The following is a 15,002-nucleotide window of genomic DNA, read 5'->3' as shown; positions in this document are numbered from 1 at the left end:
ACATTTAAACCAAAATTATAACTTTAATTTTAGGAAAATAAAAACCTATTTAAAACAACACACAGATCTTATTTTCATATGAATTGACATTGTCAATTTTGCCATGCTACTTTTCTTTTAAATACAATGGAGTTCATTCTGAAAAACGCATCAGTTGATAAAGTGCTATATATATTAAAAAAGTTCCATCAAACTATTGTTTCAGTGAAGTAGCACTACTTTTAATAACAATCTACTACACTATTAAAATTACTTTCATTCATACAGCAAAATATTTAAAAATTGCACACATTGGAAGAGGCAAAATGGAATGAGTCGTTAACATAATTCTCGAATTCAAGAATTAAATACGTGAATTCAGAGAAATAATTATATTTTTTTGATGACATGGCAGATTCCCATACAGGTACATACTAAAACTATTTTTTTTATTTCATGACATCTTTTTATGAAGTTCAATTGGATGGCGATTAATTGTAGCGAACAAATCTTTTTAACCTATTTTTGTTCTATAGAGGATTTATTACAATATAAAATATAACTCTTAAATCTTCAAAACAAAAAAGGCAAAAATCGTCGCGACCTACTTCTAAAATTTAGCAAACCAATTTTTAATAACTGAGTTTCTCAATGTTTAAAGATTTCACTAATATTTAAATTCAATTAATTTTCAATTTCAATCTCAAGTTTTTTTTGTACTTAACAGAGTAAAAAAATTTTAAAAAGTTTGTAGCTTTGATATTTTGTTTTTAGTTAGAAAAACTAATATTCAATGAATAGCAAGTATTAAACTAATTGGTGTTTTCAAGTGTTCATATATTTTCAAATTAAAAAAAAAATATTGTTGGTAAAAACAAATCAGTAATATTTTCCGCTTCTGAAATTAAAAAGTTAAACTTTTTATTATTAATAAAATAGATCTGAAAAACTTCTGTTAAATTTTTCAAACAAAATATAAAAGTTAGAAATTGTATGTGTAAATGGAAAATGAAAAAATATTTTTTAAAAAATCCTTAAAAAACACTTCCGTAAGGAAACTTATAAATAAATAAATAAAAAGTTGTATGTGTTTTTGTTTTCTTTCAGTACTTGTGCATGAATTTTAGAAATTTTATAAAAATATAGAAATGAGTGTAAATCAAGGATTAGTTAAAAGCAATTTACCACATATATATATATGTTATTTAGTTTCCGGATAGAAAATAGCTCATTCTTTGGATTTTCTATGCTATAATGGGCATTTCTAGATTTTGAGTTTAAAAAATATATTTTCTAATATACACGAATAAAATATTTTTAGAAATTTGGAATGATTGAATTTGCTACGTTAGTTATTTTTCTCTCTTAAAAAATTTGAAATTGGATATTAGTTCATGAACCATTATTGGATGTTAGTTGATGGACATTAAATAGAGTTGCTGATCTTATTAATTAATTGCCTGAATCGTGTTTTTTAATAATGTTAAAAAAGCACGATCAGTCAATTATTATTAATCTAAATAGTATATTAAATTTTATAAGTAAATTTTCGAAATGTACAAAAATCAAAAACAAAGCAAAACTTATTTCATTTAGTAAACTTTTCAATAGGATTTGCCTTTTCCACTTTTAGCTAAAATAAATGTTATGAAAAGTTTACGTATTTTACAATTTACAATTTTTCTTTAATAGTCCTTTTTGTTTGTAGAGCATAGGTAAATGAACACCTGGAATTTTTGTTTCTAAATTTTTTTCCGTAAAAATAGTTCTTTATTTTTTAAATATTAAAGTTACGTATACCATTGCATAATGGAAACAAAATGTTATGTTAATAAAAAATTCTTGCCCATGTAAAGTAAACCATTAATTTTTAATATTTATGTAAACAAATTATAAATAAAATAGTAACTTTGTGTATATAGGGAAATTGTGTATTTAATTTTTGATATCTTATGATTTTATTAAATAATACGTTAGTATGAATAAACTGAAATCTTTAATCGAAAATATGAACAATCCTTTTTAATAAATCAATATAATCTATTTTAAATAACTCTGAACGACTTAAATGTGGAAAAAAAAAATAAATAACTGCAGAAAATTCTATCATCTATTAGTTGTAAAAGCATCCTGCTTCATGTATTGTATTGAAACAAGAACCAATAAAGCGTTATACATTTTGGCACTTAAAAAATAATATTACAAATCTAGGGCATAAAATTTATATAATCAAAACAAATTAATATTCTTAATCATTTATAAAAATTAGCAGTGAAATATCTGCGCTGTCCAAATTGCAAGGAAAATTTTTGAATTAAATTAAAATGTAAATATAAGCTTGCATTATTAATTCTCAGAAAACAAACTAAAAATAAATTTTTAAAGCTGAATTGGAAATTAAATTAAAAATATCAATATAATTTTTCAATAATAAAATTTCACTGTATAAAATAATGTCCAACTAATGTAGAAAAACTAAGGAAAGGCTAATATTAATTTTTTTGAAATTGAAATAAAATTTCAATTTAAATCATGAAAAACTTGAATTCTAAAACAAAATTAGTGGTTTTATATATTTTTTTGTACTTTATAGCATATTTATATATGTACATTATGTACGTAAACATTCTGTTTTTAAAACCTCAACATTCACTCTAATTTTGTAAGTGATTTGTTTTCTAGTTCCTTTTAGCAATTTCCTTTTATATATTTTACTTTCGTTATCTCATTAAAAATGAATTGTACTACATCAGAATTGTAAAAAATAATTATAATTTAAATATGATTAGTGCTATCCGTGCTCTACGAGATTTTTTTTTGCTGAAATTTATAATTAGGTTGGATAATTCATTTTTAATTGAATATCCTACTTAATTTCTACATTTCATTTTATTTTTTTTTTCTGATAAAATCAAGTAACAGAGCGTTCTTTTAAATGCATTTATTAATAATGGTAAAATAATTTGCCACAAAATTTTAAATTTTCAAGAATTCTAAAAAATATATTTCCTTAGTTTTATTTTATGATGAAAATTTACAAAAAATACATTTCGTAAATAATAAAGGTTACGGATTCGGATTAAGGTTTACGTAGTCGGGCAATGCTATTCATAAATAAGGAAATTCCTAAAAATAATGCAAAATTACAAGTTCCAATTACAAATGCTAAAATTTTTTGACAACAAAATTATCAGGAAACTAAAATTAAATGTGTTGGTATTACAAAACTAACACTAACATAGAATCTATATTATATTAAATACTTAAAAAATTCAAAAAATTATAGTAAAAAATGAGCAAGTGCACATATTTATCGTCAAATAGAAAGAGATTTAATTTATTGAATTTATTTAATTTTTTATAAATTCAATTAAAATTCTATTCAGTTTTTGAACCATAGCTATATTTTGTTGGAAAAAGTCCCTTATCAGATTGATTTCTTAAAAATTTCAATCCGGCTTCAATTGATGATTCAATATCAGGCTTTTTAGCTGGAGGAGGCCTTGAAGTACCAGCTGGACCATAATATTCAAATGTTGGTGGTGGTGGAATTTCTACACCTTTTCGTTTTTCTTTAGGTTCATTATCACTATCATCATCTTCATCATTATCACTTGATACACCTGGTGGCCTAAGATCATCATCATTATCTTTGGAATATTCTGGAATTTCATTATGAATTGGTACACCAACAGGTTCCTCTGAACTAACTGATTTCTCTTTTGAGCTATAATTCTTTCGAACAAACAGTTTCTTTTGAAATGGGCGTTTTTTAGTTGTGAAAAAGAATGGATTTGCATTCTTAATATCAAGGTCATCATCGTTATTACTGTTATATGAAAAACCTGATGTTGGAGGTCCCTTATTTATTGGATGACTTTCAAAAGACATTGAAGATGATGATGACGATGGAGGTGCAAATTCTGGATTTCTCATACTACGTTGTTTCTCATTCCATTGTTCTTGTGACATAGGCTCCCGTTTTGGTCTATATTTCCATTCATCATTATCTTTTTCTTCTTCTGAATCAGAATCCGAATCCGAATTGTCAGACGATTTCTTTTTGAATTTTTGTCCAATTTTCTGTTTATCCCATGGTCGAACATGTTTTTTACGTTTTTCCTCTTTATTTTTTTCTTCTTTTTCCATACGTTTTTTCATTTTCTCTTCTTTACGTTTTTGTTTACGTTCTTCTTTTGTTAAAGGTTTCTCTTCTTGTATAGCAGTATCATCTTTCGATTTAAAAAATAAAAAAAAAAGCAAAAAAAAATAAAGTTTAAAGCACAAAGTTTTTCCCTTTCATTTTATAAGAAAAACAAATTTTCTATATATGTACCTTCTAGAGGTGGTAATCCCTGTCTAGCTCTTAATCTGTTTTCGGCAGCTCTAACACGTTCCGATAAAATTATATCTCTCTGTTGACGTTCAGCTTCACGTTTATTCTGTTCTTCTAAGGTTTCTGCACGTAATTCATATAATTCTCTAAGTTGACGTGCACGTTCTTCATCATCAGTTGAAAATGCATAATAACCAACGCCATGTTGCCTTGCCTCTGAAAGAATAAAGAAAAAAAATTGTTATAAGTTCAAATAAAACTATTTTAAAAAAATTGAGAAATTTTGGAAAATTTTCTCTCTAAAAGTCTAAGTAAGGTTTTCCAAACATTTTTGACATTATAAAATTTGTTTGAAGAAGTTTTATGAGTTTAATAAAAAAACAATACAATTTTTTGACATTTTGACAGATGTTGACAATTCGACACTTATATGAATTATTTTTAGTTTCAATTTTAAACAGTTATCAACAAAAGTTTGTACCCCTATAAATTAAATAAAATAAATTTATGTTGAAGAAAATAAAATATGAATGTGTTTTGAATAATTTTTATTCATTATATTTCATAAATTCATATTTAGGATGCATATTATATTATGATTTTAATAAAAATTATATTTTTATGTTTTCAAGGTAAATTCAATAGAAAATAAATTTTCTCTTTATAAAAATTATTAAAAAACAAACAAATAAGCACAATTTAAGAATTTAAATTTTTTTTTCAAGTTTTTTTTGAGCAATTAAATTTATTTTTATTTTCGGCTTTTGTCATTAATATTATATAATTAAAAGAATAAAGAATAAATGAACCAAAATTTCAATTTCAGCACATTTATTTTTTTTTTTTCTTTTTTATTTAATTTTATTTTCAAATTGAAAAATTTTCATCTTTGTAATTTTTTTTCCGTATATTCACAAGTCCATGCACCATTAATAAAGAAAAAAAAACAAAATCATTTTATCTCTCCTCATTTTTCAATAAACCGCATATAAAAATGCATTCAAAGTACAAATAGGAAATTTCTCAATTTTCAAGGACTTGCTTTTATTTTATATATATATGTATGTATATTTTTTTTTTGAGTTTTATGAACTTTTTATTTTTATTTATATACATACATTTATAATATAATTTTGATCCTTTTCAACAAAATCTCCTTTCAAACTTCATAAATTGGCTTAAGAGAAAAAAAAATTTTACCAGTAATTGAGGTTAAATTTATTTTTATGCTTGAAGAAATTTTCTTAAAAATTAAACAGTAATCGAACAATTTGACAAATTTTGATATTGAATATGTATAGACATAGAAATTGAATAAATATGTTTTAAGTCAATTTCTATCAAAGTATCAGAATTATTAAGCTTGTTTTAGTTAAACTAAATTTTGAATTCGAAAATATTACCTAAATATTGAAACAAAAAAGTTGAAATAGCAAGTCTCAGAAAAATTCTAGAAAAGAGCAACTTGAATCGAATAACTGCACTTAAAATGATAATTTATTTAATACAAAATCAATAATAATTTAGCATGAATTTACTGATATTAAGCACAGGCTTTGTATTCTAATATTATCTTTCTCCTCTATTGGGAGAGCAAAACTCTATGAGGTGTGTGTGTATTATTCTTAGATTCCACATGAGAGGCTATAATTTATGTTCAAATTAAATGTTTCAGTATTTTGATGCATCTACCTATAAAAACACAATATTCTTATGTGGTTAGCTAGTAACTGACTGCAAAATGTATTTTCTAGTTTGGCGAAATCCATTTTCTGAAACTGGAATCCTTTTACTTGATTCCATTTAAATTGGTATCTTTTATGATTCTCACATATGAGACAAGTCCAAAGTTGTGTAAACATACAAAAATTATATTTTTCTTATTTCTTTACTTTTTTTTTTGTTTTAATTTTTTTTTTCTCTTTTAATATTTATTTTCTTATCCTTGGAAATTTCTTTGTACTTTTATTTCTTCATTTTTTAAAATTAATTTTCGATTTATATTCTGTAAAAAAAAAAAAATTGGTTTGTCTTGAAGTTTCTTTGCTATTCCTCTCTCTTTCTCTTTCCATCTCTATTTCCCTCTTTTATTCTAACTCGTTTCTAATATAATATTGCCTTTTTATATAAAATTTTAAATGACCACTAGATGGTACTATTCTTTCTTTTTGTGTCTAAAGCGAATTATTTTAAATTTATTTTCTTCATATTATTATTGAACCTAAAAACAGGAGTGAATAAATTGAATATTCCCATGTCTGTCTTTTTAGTTTTAGAAGAAAAAACGATTTAAAAAAATAGAAAAGCGAAAAAAAAATTTACAATACAAAAACTTTTAAGAAAGAATAGAAGTTTTTTTTTTGTGTTCCTTGTTTAAAGAAAAAGGAAAATTTAAAAAAAAAAATTAAAAATATAAAAGTTTTCAAAGAAAATTCTCAACTTTTAATCAGCACTTTCATGTGATGAAAAAGACAATGTACAGACATAAAGTCATTGAATCTATTAAAATTTTATTCTTGTCTGTAAATTTTCGGAATACAATTTGATAACGCTTCCCAGTCTGTTTCACATTATTCGAATTTTAAATTTCTAAAGTTATTTAGGAATTATTTCGTGAAACTAAACAATAAAATACGACTTTTATAACGAATTGAATCTTATAGTTTTAAATAGAAAATTTATTTAAAATCAAAGCAGCAGTAATAAGAATTTTAAAGTGATGTAGTGAATTAAATTAACAGTCTTATTACAAGATACATATTATAAAATAAATAAGTATATACCAGTTTAGGATATTATAAAATTAAACAAAACCCTTTAAAGTCCACTTGATTCGAATATTGAAAATTTACAAAAACTGAAAAACGCTCAAACTCGCTAAAAAAAATCGTAAGGAGTCATTTCATAAAATCGCATAATCGAAGAGTTACAAAACCTGTGAACATGCAATAAAGATCTATCGAAATTCGTTTTAATAATTTAGAAATCGATTTTTTTTGTTCTGGTTCAAAAAATTTAAATTTTATTTAATATGCACAATAACTCTTTTATATGCAAAATAATGCTTCAAGAGAAAAAAAAATTTAGATGGAAAATTTAAAATGTGGCAATTTATGACAAAATATTTTAATAGCTTATCTCCTATTCGGTGCGTTAAAACCGTTTATTATACCACTTAACAACATTGTAAAAATTGAAATGCTCTTAAATAACTCAAAATTTAAATAAAATAATGCCGCACATTTTAAAATATTTTGGTTCAAGGCAACAAAACCTATTTCAGTTAAATATAAAATTCCAATACATACTTAACACATTGCAAATTTTTACACCTATGTATTCTTGCAAAAAAAAAAGTGCAAAAAAATTTTTGATATTTTCATTATTTTCCTTGTACTTCATAAATTTTAAATAAAATAGAATTAGTTCTGTCTTCCACGCATAATAACGAAGAGGTTAAAGGAAAACAACACATTTATGTCTTCCCGACAGATAGTAAAATATTTCAATAAGGTCAGACTAATTTTCTTAGTGCTGCCATTTTTGTGCTCACATACTAAATTTTACAAAATATTTAATGAAACTAAAGAAATTTTTCTCATTAAGAATTTTATGAAAATTGTGCGTAAACAATATTTAATTTTCAATCCAACATGGCATACACAATAATTTAACATTTATTAATACCAGACTTGGCCACCGAAATTTCTATTCTAAATAGAAATAAAAATAGTAATTTTAATATGCAGTCCCTCAAACCTATCAGAAATATTATTTAAAAATTTAAAGTGTTATGCTACGTGTCGATTTATGTTGGCTTGTTGGCTGATCTTATATAACATAAATTTTCGATCACAAAATACCCCATAAAAGTAATTGAGTTTATTTTTGTTTTTTTTTTTTTTGTTTCAATTCATATAATTTTTAAAGTTTTGACATTATTTCGAAGAAAATTTGGCTCTTTAATTATGTCAATAATAAGATAAATTCAATATTAGTGAATATTTTAGTTGTATAGTGTTTGATGCAAACCTATGAATTCCATTCAGTTTATGTTTAGACTAAACGAATTGGTATGTTTATAATTGACAAAATTCTGTGCTAATTATGAAGAAGGCGAATGATGCTTTAAAGAGCTAAGATGAAATAATGGAAAATGATAAATTATGATCAATAAGTTAGATGAACTTCTCTAAATTACGTAACCTAACTGGTATATTACAAAAATTTTGTTCAATTTTTCAGATTTCAGTGTGCTTCAAGATATTTTAAATATCTAATGGAGAAACCCAACAACTGCATTTAGAATATAATAAGATAGTTTTATTTTTTCTACCAACTGGTTTCCTCTGAAAGTTTTCAACTTAGAGAATCGAAATATCAAATTTAACGAAGAAAAGGACATTCTATTCAATAACACACTTCAAAATTTTTTCAAACAAAAAATTCTTAACTAAAAGAAATAAAAAATAGTTTTTGCAGTTTTCTTAAACTTTTTGCAAAATACGTACACACAAACACATTCATAATTTGTTATTTTTTTGTTACAAAGAAGAGAAAAGGTAATAGGAAAATCTTCATAAAAAGTTATTTTGCACCTTAAATTTACCGCAACACAAACCAGAATAACGATTTACTTTTGTCGTTAAGAATGTGTTTTTACACTCTCTTTTATTTCTTTTCCTTATTTTTACCGACCGTATTGTGTATACAATAGGTAGGTTATGTGATGGCAACAAATTTTGCATATCGAGTTTTCGGTGGGAATGCACTTCTCCATAGTAGGGAAGTGTAAATAAACTATTTTTAGCAACCTGTCGGTCTGTCGGTCTGTGTGTGCACGCGTGTATCTCAAGTTCTGCTGAACCGATTTTGATGAAATTTTATATGTAAGTTTATTTCCACAATGGCACGGATTGATCAACTTTTGGGATATATCAGGCCTCGGGAACTGCACTTTTTAGCGGGCCTGTTTTACTTTTTTGAATATTTTGAAGAAAATATTCAACCGATTTTCTTGAAATATCATATATAAGCTTTGCTCGACCGTCCGCAAAAATTCCTAACTTTTGGAAGAAATCAGGCGTCAGCAACTGGGCGTTTACTACGGGCCAAAAATACATTTTTGCGTATATAAAGAGAAATAATCAACCGATATCATTGAAATTTAATATTTAAATTCTTCGTATTGAAACAATGAACGTAAAAATTTTTTGGAAAGATCAGGGCTCGAAAACTGATCTGCGGGCCGATTTTACATTTTTCACCATATCTACGGAACGAATTGATGGAATTTCTTGAAATTTGATATTTGAGTTCTGGTTGTTACCGAAACTAACTGGCGAGCATTTCAGGGAATTCGGGTAGCACAAAGCGAAACTCTACATAAAGCCAAATTTACATTTTTCTAGATATGTTAACTATAAGCTTACTAATGTCCTAAAAATTGGAAAGAAGTATTTACAGACAATTTTATAATATTCTGTAACACTTTCACTTAACTAGGCAATACACATTGCGGTCGGTTATGTGCTGACCACATCAGATTTTTTTTGTTATAACGCCAAGATATACTTTTCTGATAATGCTCTTTGGAAAGTAATAAAAAAATTGAGATACGATCAAAAATTATTATCCGAGCAATTGGACTATATGGTTAGACATGATGAGCTAAAGTGTTCCTTTTTTTACGAGAAAATTGAAGAATGCATAAATTTTAAGAGAAAATAAAAATAAAAGTTGTAATTTGAAAGGAGGAATTTTTAAAGGGACTTTATTGTCAGATACGTACATACGTATTTTGTAGGTTAAAGATTTTTATACATACAAGTAGATTTTTAAAATTTATTCAAATAAAATTGTTTGAAAGGAGCAAAACAAAAACTGTCGCGGCTGATTCGGAAAATGTGTCAGAAGAAAAAATTAATAATTAAAATTGAAAGTGGAAATTGAGTTGTAGTGAGCTCGTTTTCTTTTATCTTCAGCTTTCATTAAGCGTGTATTAAATAATTTTGGAAAAAATTGCATTTAAATTGAAAATATTGGTTGATAATATAATTAGTTGATAATATATTCAATAGTAAAATGCGAAAATACGTCCCGATTACGTGGCAAAACAAAATCAAAGTTACATATTGATTGAATTTTGTTGGTTCCCATACCAATTCAAGTTGTATACCAAAGCTTAATTAATACTTAATATACAATAATTTACTGAGATTTTTCTTAATTTTTACCAACCCGCAACTAATAATTTTCAAACCCAACGGAATTCAAATTTTTGTAAGGATTTCCTATGTGTATGTAAAAGCTGCTAAATATTAAATTTAAAATTTAATTTAGAAAATCTTGCCAATCAAAAAATTCTATTAACTTTTTGATATATGTATGTATATTCACGTAACGTATAATATAGAAAATGTCGAAATTATGCCATGTCATTAGCATTAAATTAAATATAACTAAAACAAACAGTGGCAAAAATTGTCCTCCCCTATGCTTCTTTTTTCGTTTCATACACTCATCACTTATTTAATTTTATAATTTTTCATGTTTTATAAATAATTAATGAGATAAAATAATCAACTTCATATACAAATTCATTTTATATACTTGCTGTATTTTACTTATCAAAAACATTAAAGCATCATTTGTTAAAATGTTATTAAAATTTTATATTTCGCGCTCTATTCATCTCTATATACATTTTAACGTTAATTTAGTTTTTTATAAAAGTCTCATTCCAATATAATCTAACTAAATGCCTTTAGATTATCTCTTAAATTTTCCTTTTCGTTACTTTTTGATTACCTTTTCAACATTCTTAATGAATATAATCGGGCGTTATCTTAAAATAATAACGGTTAAAATTCACAAATAAATGTTGAAAAAAAAATCTTTTTCGATACTATTAAGAATCTATAAATATTTATATATATATGTATGTAAGATCCTGTAAAACCAAAATCCATAGTAACAACATTTAATATATTAAATTAATATATAATTAATATTATATAGTGCTAGACACTATGTACAGTGCTAGACCGAATTTGAATTTCATTAATGACTCATCTTCTCTTAAAATTTTATAAATAATTTTAGCAAATTATTGAGCTTTATATACGCTTCGAATGTAAAATAACATCCTATTAGCAAAATACTGAATTTTAATAAAGAAAATGACCTTATCAAGTATTACACCCAAAATCCAAAGTTTTAGACGATTTTTATGTAAATTATTGAATACCTTGCAGATTACATGTAAAATATTGAGTTTATTATGTTTCGCATACGAAATAACGAATTTGTATTCAAAGTACTGGACCTTCTACTTTTTATACGTAAAGTCGTCCCCATTCAACCACATCTTGTTAGTAAACCTTTAAATTTAATACATTTTAAACATGAAAATATATACACAGTTTTTTTTTACGTTTTATGTAAATAACGTAAATAATTGCAAAACGTTAAAACTCTTTATTAATTCTTATAAATTCTTCTATTAATTTTTTATTACAATATTCCCTCGTACACTTTAGGAATTACATATTATAAAATTGTCTACACTCTTAAATACCTCAACTGTATATACATATTTATGTTATTTACCCTACTTTTAACTCATCATTATTTTCTAATTTTAAATATATCATTTTATCGTAAAAACATTTTTTTAATATCGAAACTGTCATTTTTATTTAATCTGAATGCCATTCAAGATATCAGTTTGAATGTAACCTCAAAATAAATGAGCGCGCGAATAGTCTAAAAATAAATGAAAATTCGATTTAAAAAATATTTTGAAAGCAAAGAAAAAAATAATAGTTCTAAAATAGAACAGAAACAACAAAAAAAAATGAAAGATAACAAAAATATTTACTTTCTATCTAAGTACCACACATAACCAAACATTTGATATAAAAAGTTCGAAAGAAATTCATTGCATCCTTAAATTTTTTTCTTCTTTTTTTTGTTTTTGTTTTTATATGAAATTATGGATGAGGAGGATGATGAGAAAAATAAATTTTTGCTGACTTAATCTGACATAAAAATATATAGGGAGTATTCCGTATTGTCGAATAAATGCTAACTTTACCGTTATATCACGTTCGGTATTGCATCTTTGCAAAATTTTACGATGTCAAACGTTCTAAATTGTATTAAAATCGCTTCGAAACGCAAAAGCAAAGCAAATCGTGCAATTTATGGCCGTCAGTTGATATTTCAATTTCAAATAACTTTGAGGTTTTGCGTTCAATTTTGGCGTAGAAAATTGGCAAGAGGCTGCTCGTCAAAAGAATGTAAACGAAGAATTTTATAGAATCTATATGTCACAAAAAAAGACAAATGTTAACGTTAAAAAATAAAAATTTGTATCCCGAAATTTAAATTGTTTAATAAGAATAGTACTTGAAAAATTTGTTTAATAAGCATAGTACTTAGCTTTGGATTTAAATATGGTTTAAAGGCGGTTTTAAAACTTTGTTTTTGACAATGAGGAATAATACCACATTTATAATCTGCACACATATGCACATCAGCACACGTATACTATGTATGTATGTATATTATGACAAGTATTAGACAAAATATTTTAATTTATTTTCAACAATATTTGAAAATTTGATTTGTTTTTCTTGTTTTTTTTTCTATTTTCTTTTTATCCTATTGTTATACTTTCTAAGAAATTTTCGTTTTATATTTTAAACTTCCATATTTTTTTTTTTTCGAAAAAAATTTTAACTGATTTTTCTTAAACTTTTTACAGTACAGCAATACAAATTTAATATTTCGCTTATTTCATATATGTTTGTATTGTAACTGCTACTGATTTAACGCGCGCTCATAAATTTGGACTAAATGAAATAAATCCAAACAATGTTATGATATAGACAAAATATTGTTAATAAATTTTAAAAATATTGTCACGCTACATTTAGAAAAAATCTTTTGGAATTGATTTAGCCAAATGTATCCGTCTGCAGTCCGTCTGTTGCTGCTAAACATTTATAGCATGAGCATATTTGAGCAGGAACGTTTAAAATCAGATTATTAAATCCTTTATCTCACGACATCTCAGTCTTTGAATATGATATTTTATTAATTTTTTTGAAGTTGGTATTTCGGGTATTTTATTAGACTTTTTTTTCTTCGACTCCTTAGGAGGAGCATAGAGCTAGTGCATGATATTATAGACAATCATGCTCATCTATAGAGAGAGTTTAACGTCATAGAGTTTTAACTAGGTACGTGACTAGCCTGCCGTATTTTATTAGGCTCGTTAAAAAATCATTATTAAAATTTTTTATGTTTTCCTCAAATATTAGTTTTAATGACTATGCAATTTATAAACAAGCCCTATGATATGCCATTATGATTAATTTTGTAAATCTTCAGATAATTGACCAAATTATTTTTTAAATAGACAATTTTTTTTAAATAGACAATTAATGTACATAGGTATGTGGTATTAATTTCATCCCCCCATTCAAATTGTATTATAAATTTGTATGCGAAATTTGTTTAAAAATACGTTTCATTCGTAAAGTATATAAAAAAACAAAAAAAAAAAAACAAAAAGCCAATGAAATCAAAACTTTTCATATAGAATATTGATTCAATGTTTACCTCAATGAATACTAAATGTAAACTCGTATACAATATCAAATAACACACCTTCAAAAAGTTTTTGTTTTCTGTAACTAAAACGAATTCATCTATTTATTTCTTTTATACCTTTTCTATAATATTTTTGATCCTTATATAGAAAAACTTAATAACAATTTTTATGAAATTTTTCATCTCTTTAAATATCCCTACATATATACATATATATATATATAAGATATCAACCTAAACTTTTGTCTCCTCTCTATATTTGTGTTATTATATGTAAGAGAAAATATTATTTATATTCTATAAGCTCATGAAAATTCCACGTATACAATATCAAATTCTACTTCTTATATTCCTTGACATACACACAAATTATTTTCTTTAATATTTTATTTCTTACCTAAATACACGTATATTATTTTATCATCTTTTCTTATTTTACACTGTGTTTACTTTTTACTCATTTCGTTGTTTTCTATCTTCTTGGAAAATACCCTTGCTTCAAGATTGTAGAAATAATAAATCAGTTTTTAAACTGGCTTTAAACACCCACTAAACTTTATTATTTTTTACTTAAATTTTGCAGTGAAACATGTTTACATTTTACAATTTAAATTGTCAACATTGTATACTTTGACATTCTCATATAGTTTCACCATTAGGCAACTTGTCTCAAAACATATCAGCTTTATTAAAATATACGCAGAAAATAACCAAAAAACAAAACGTCAAAAATAAATATTTTAGTGCTGGAAAATATGACAAATGTCAAATGCATTACCAAATTTCAATTTTGCATTCTGAAATTTTATAAAAAGCACCCATCATTTTTTTGCTCATTCGAAAATATTTGATCAAAATTTCTGCATAAACAATATCTAAGGCGGCTCTTCGTCTTAGTTAACGCAGTTTTTATATAATATGGAAATCAGCAATATCAGACTCGACTATCATAATATTTTATAAATCTTATACGAAACAAAAACAAAATAATAACAATAATAATGATGATAAAACTTATCACATGAATATTTGAAAAAAAATTAAAAAAATAACGAGAATATCATAT

General features: G+C 24.9%; 1 protein-coding gene across 1 annotated transcript in view; it reads right to left on the bottom strand.

Moving 5' to 3' along the window:
- Window positions 1-3,182: 3,182 nt before the first annotated feature.
- Window positions 3,183-15,002, bottom strand: part of LOC129613017 (coiled-coil domain-containing protein 174) — an 81,981-nt gene continuing 70,161 nt past the window's right edge. The window contains exons 5-6 of the mRNA XM_055526893.1: window positions 4,316-4,531; window positions 3,183-4,211 (exon numbers count right to left, since the gene is read on the bottom strand). Of these exons, the coding sequence (XP_055382868.1) occupies window positions 3,358-4,211; window positions 4,316-4,531 (1,070 nt within the window). The 3' untranslated portion in view covers window positions 3,183-3,357. The remainder of the gene's footprint in view (window positions 4,212-4,315; window positions 4,532-15,002) is intronic.

Source organism: Condylostylus longicornis, unplaced genomic scaffold (genome assembly GCF_029603195.1).
Source record: "Condylostylus longicornis isolate FDR11 unplaced genomic scaffold, ASM2960319v2 ptg000080l, whole genome shotgun sequence".
NCBI lineage: Eukaryota > Metazoa > Arthropoda > Insecta > Diptera > Dolichopodidae > Condylostylus > Condylostylus longicornis.
This window is presented reverse-complemented; position numbering and strand designations above follow the sequence as displayed.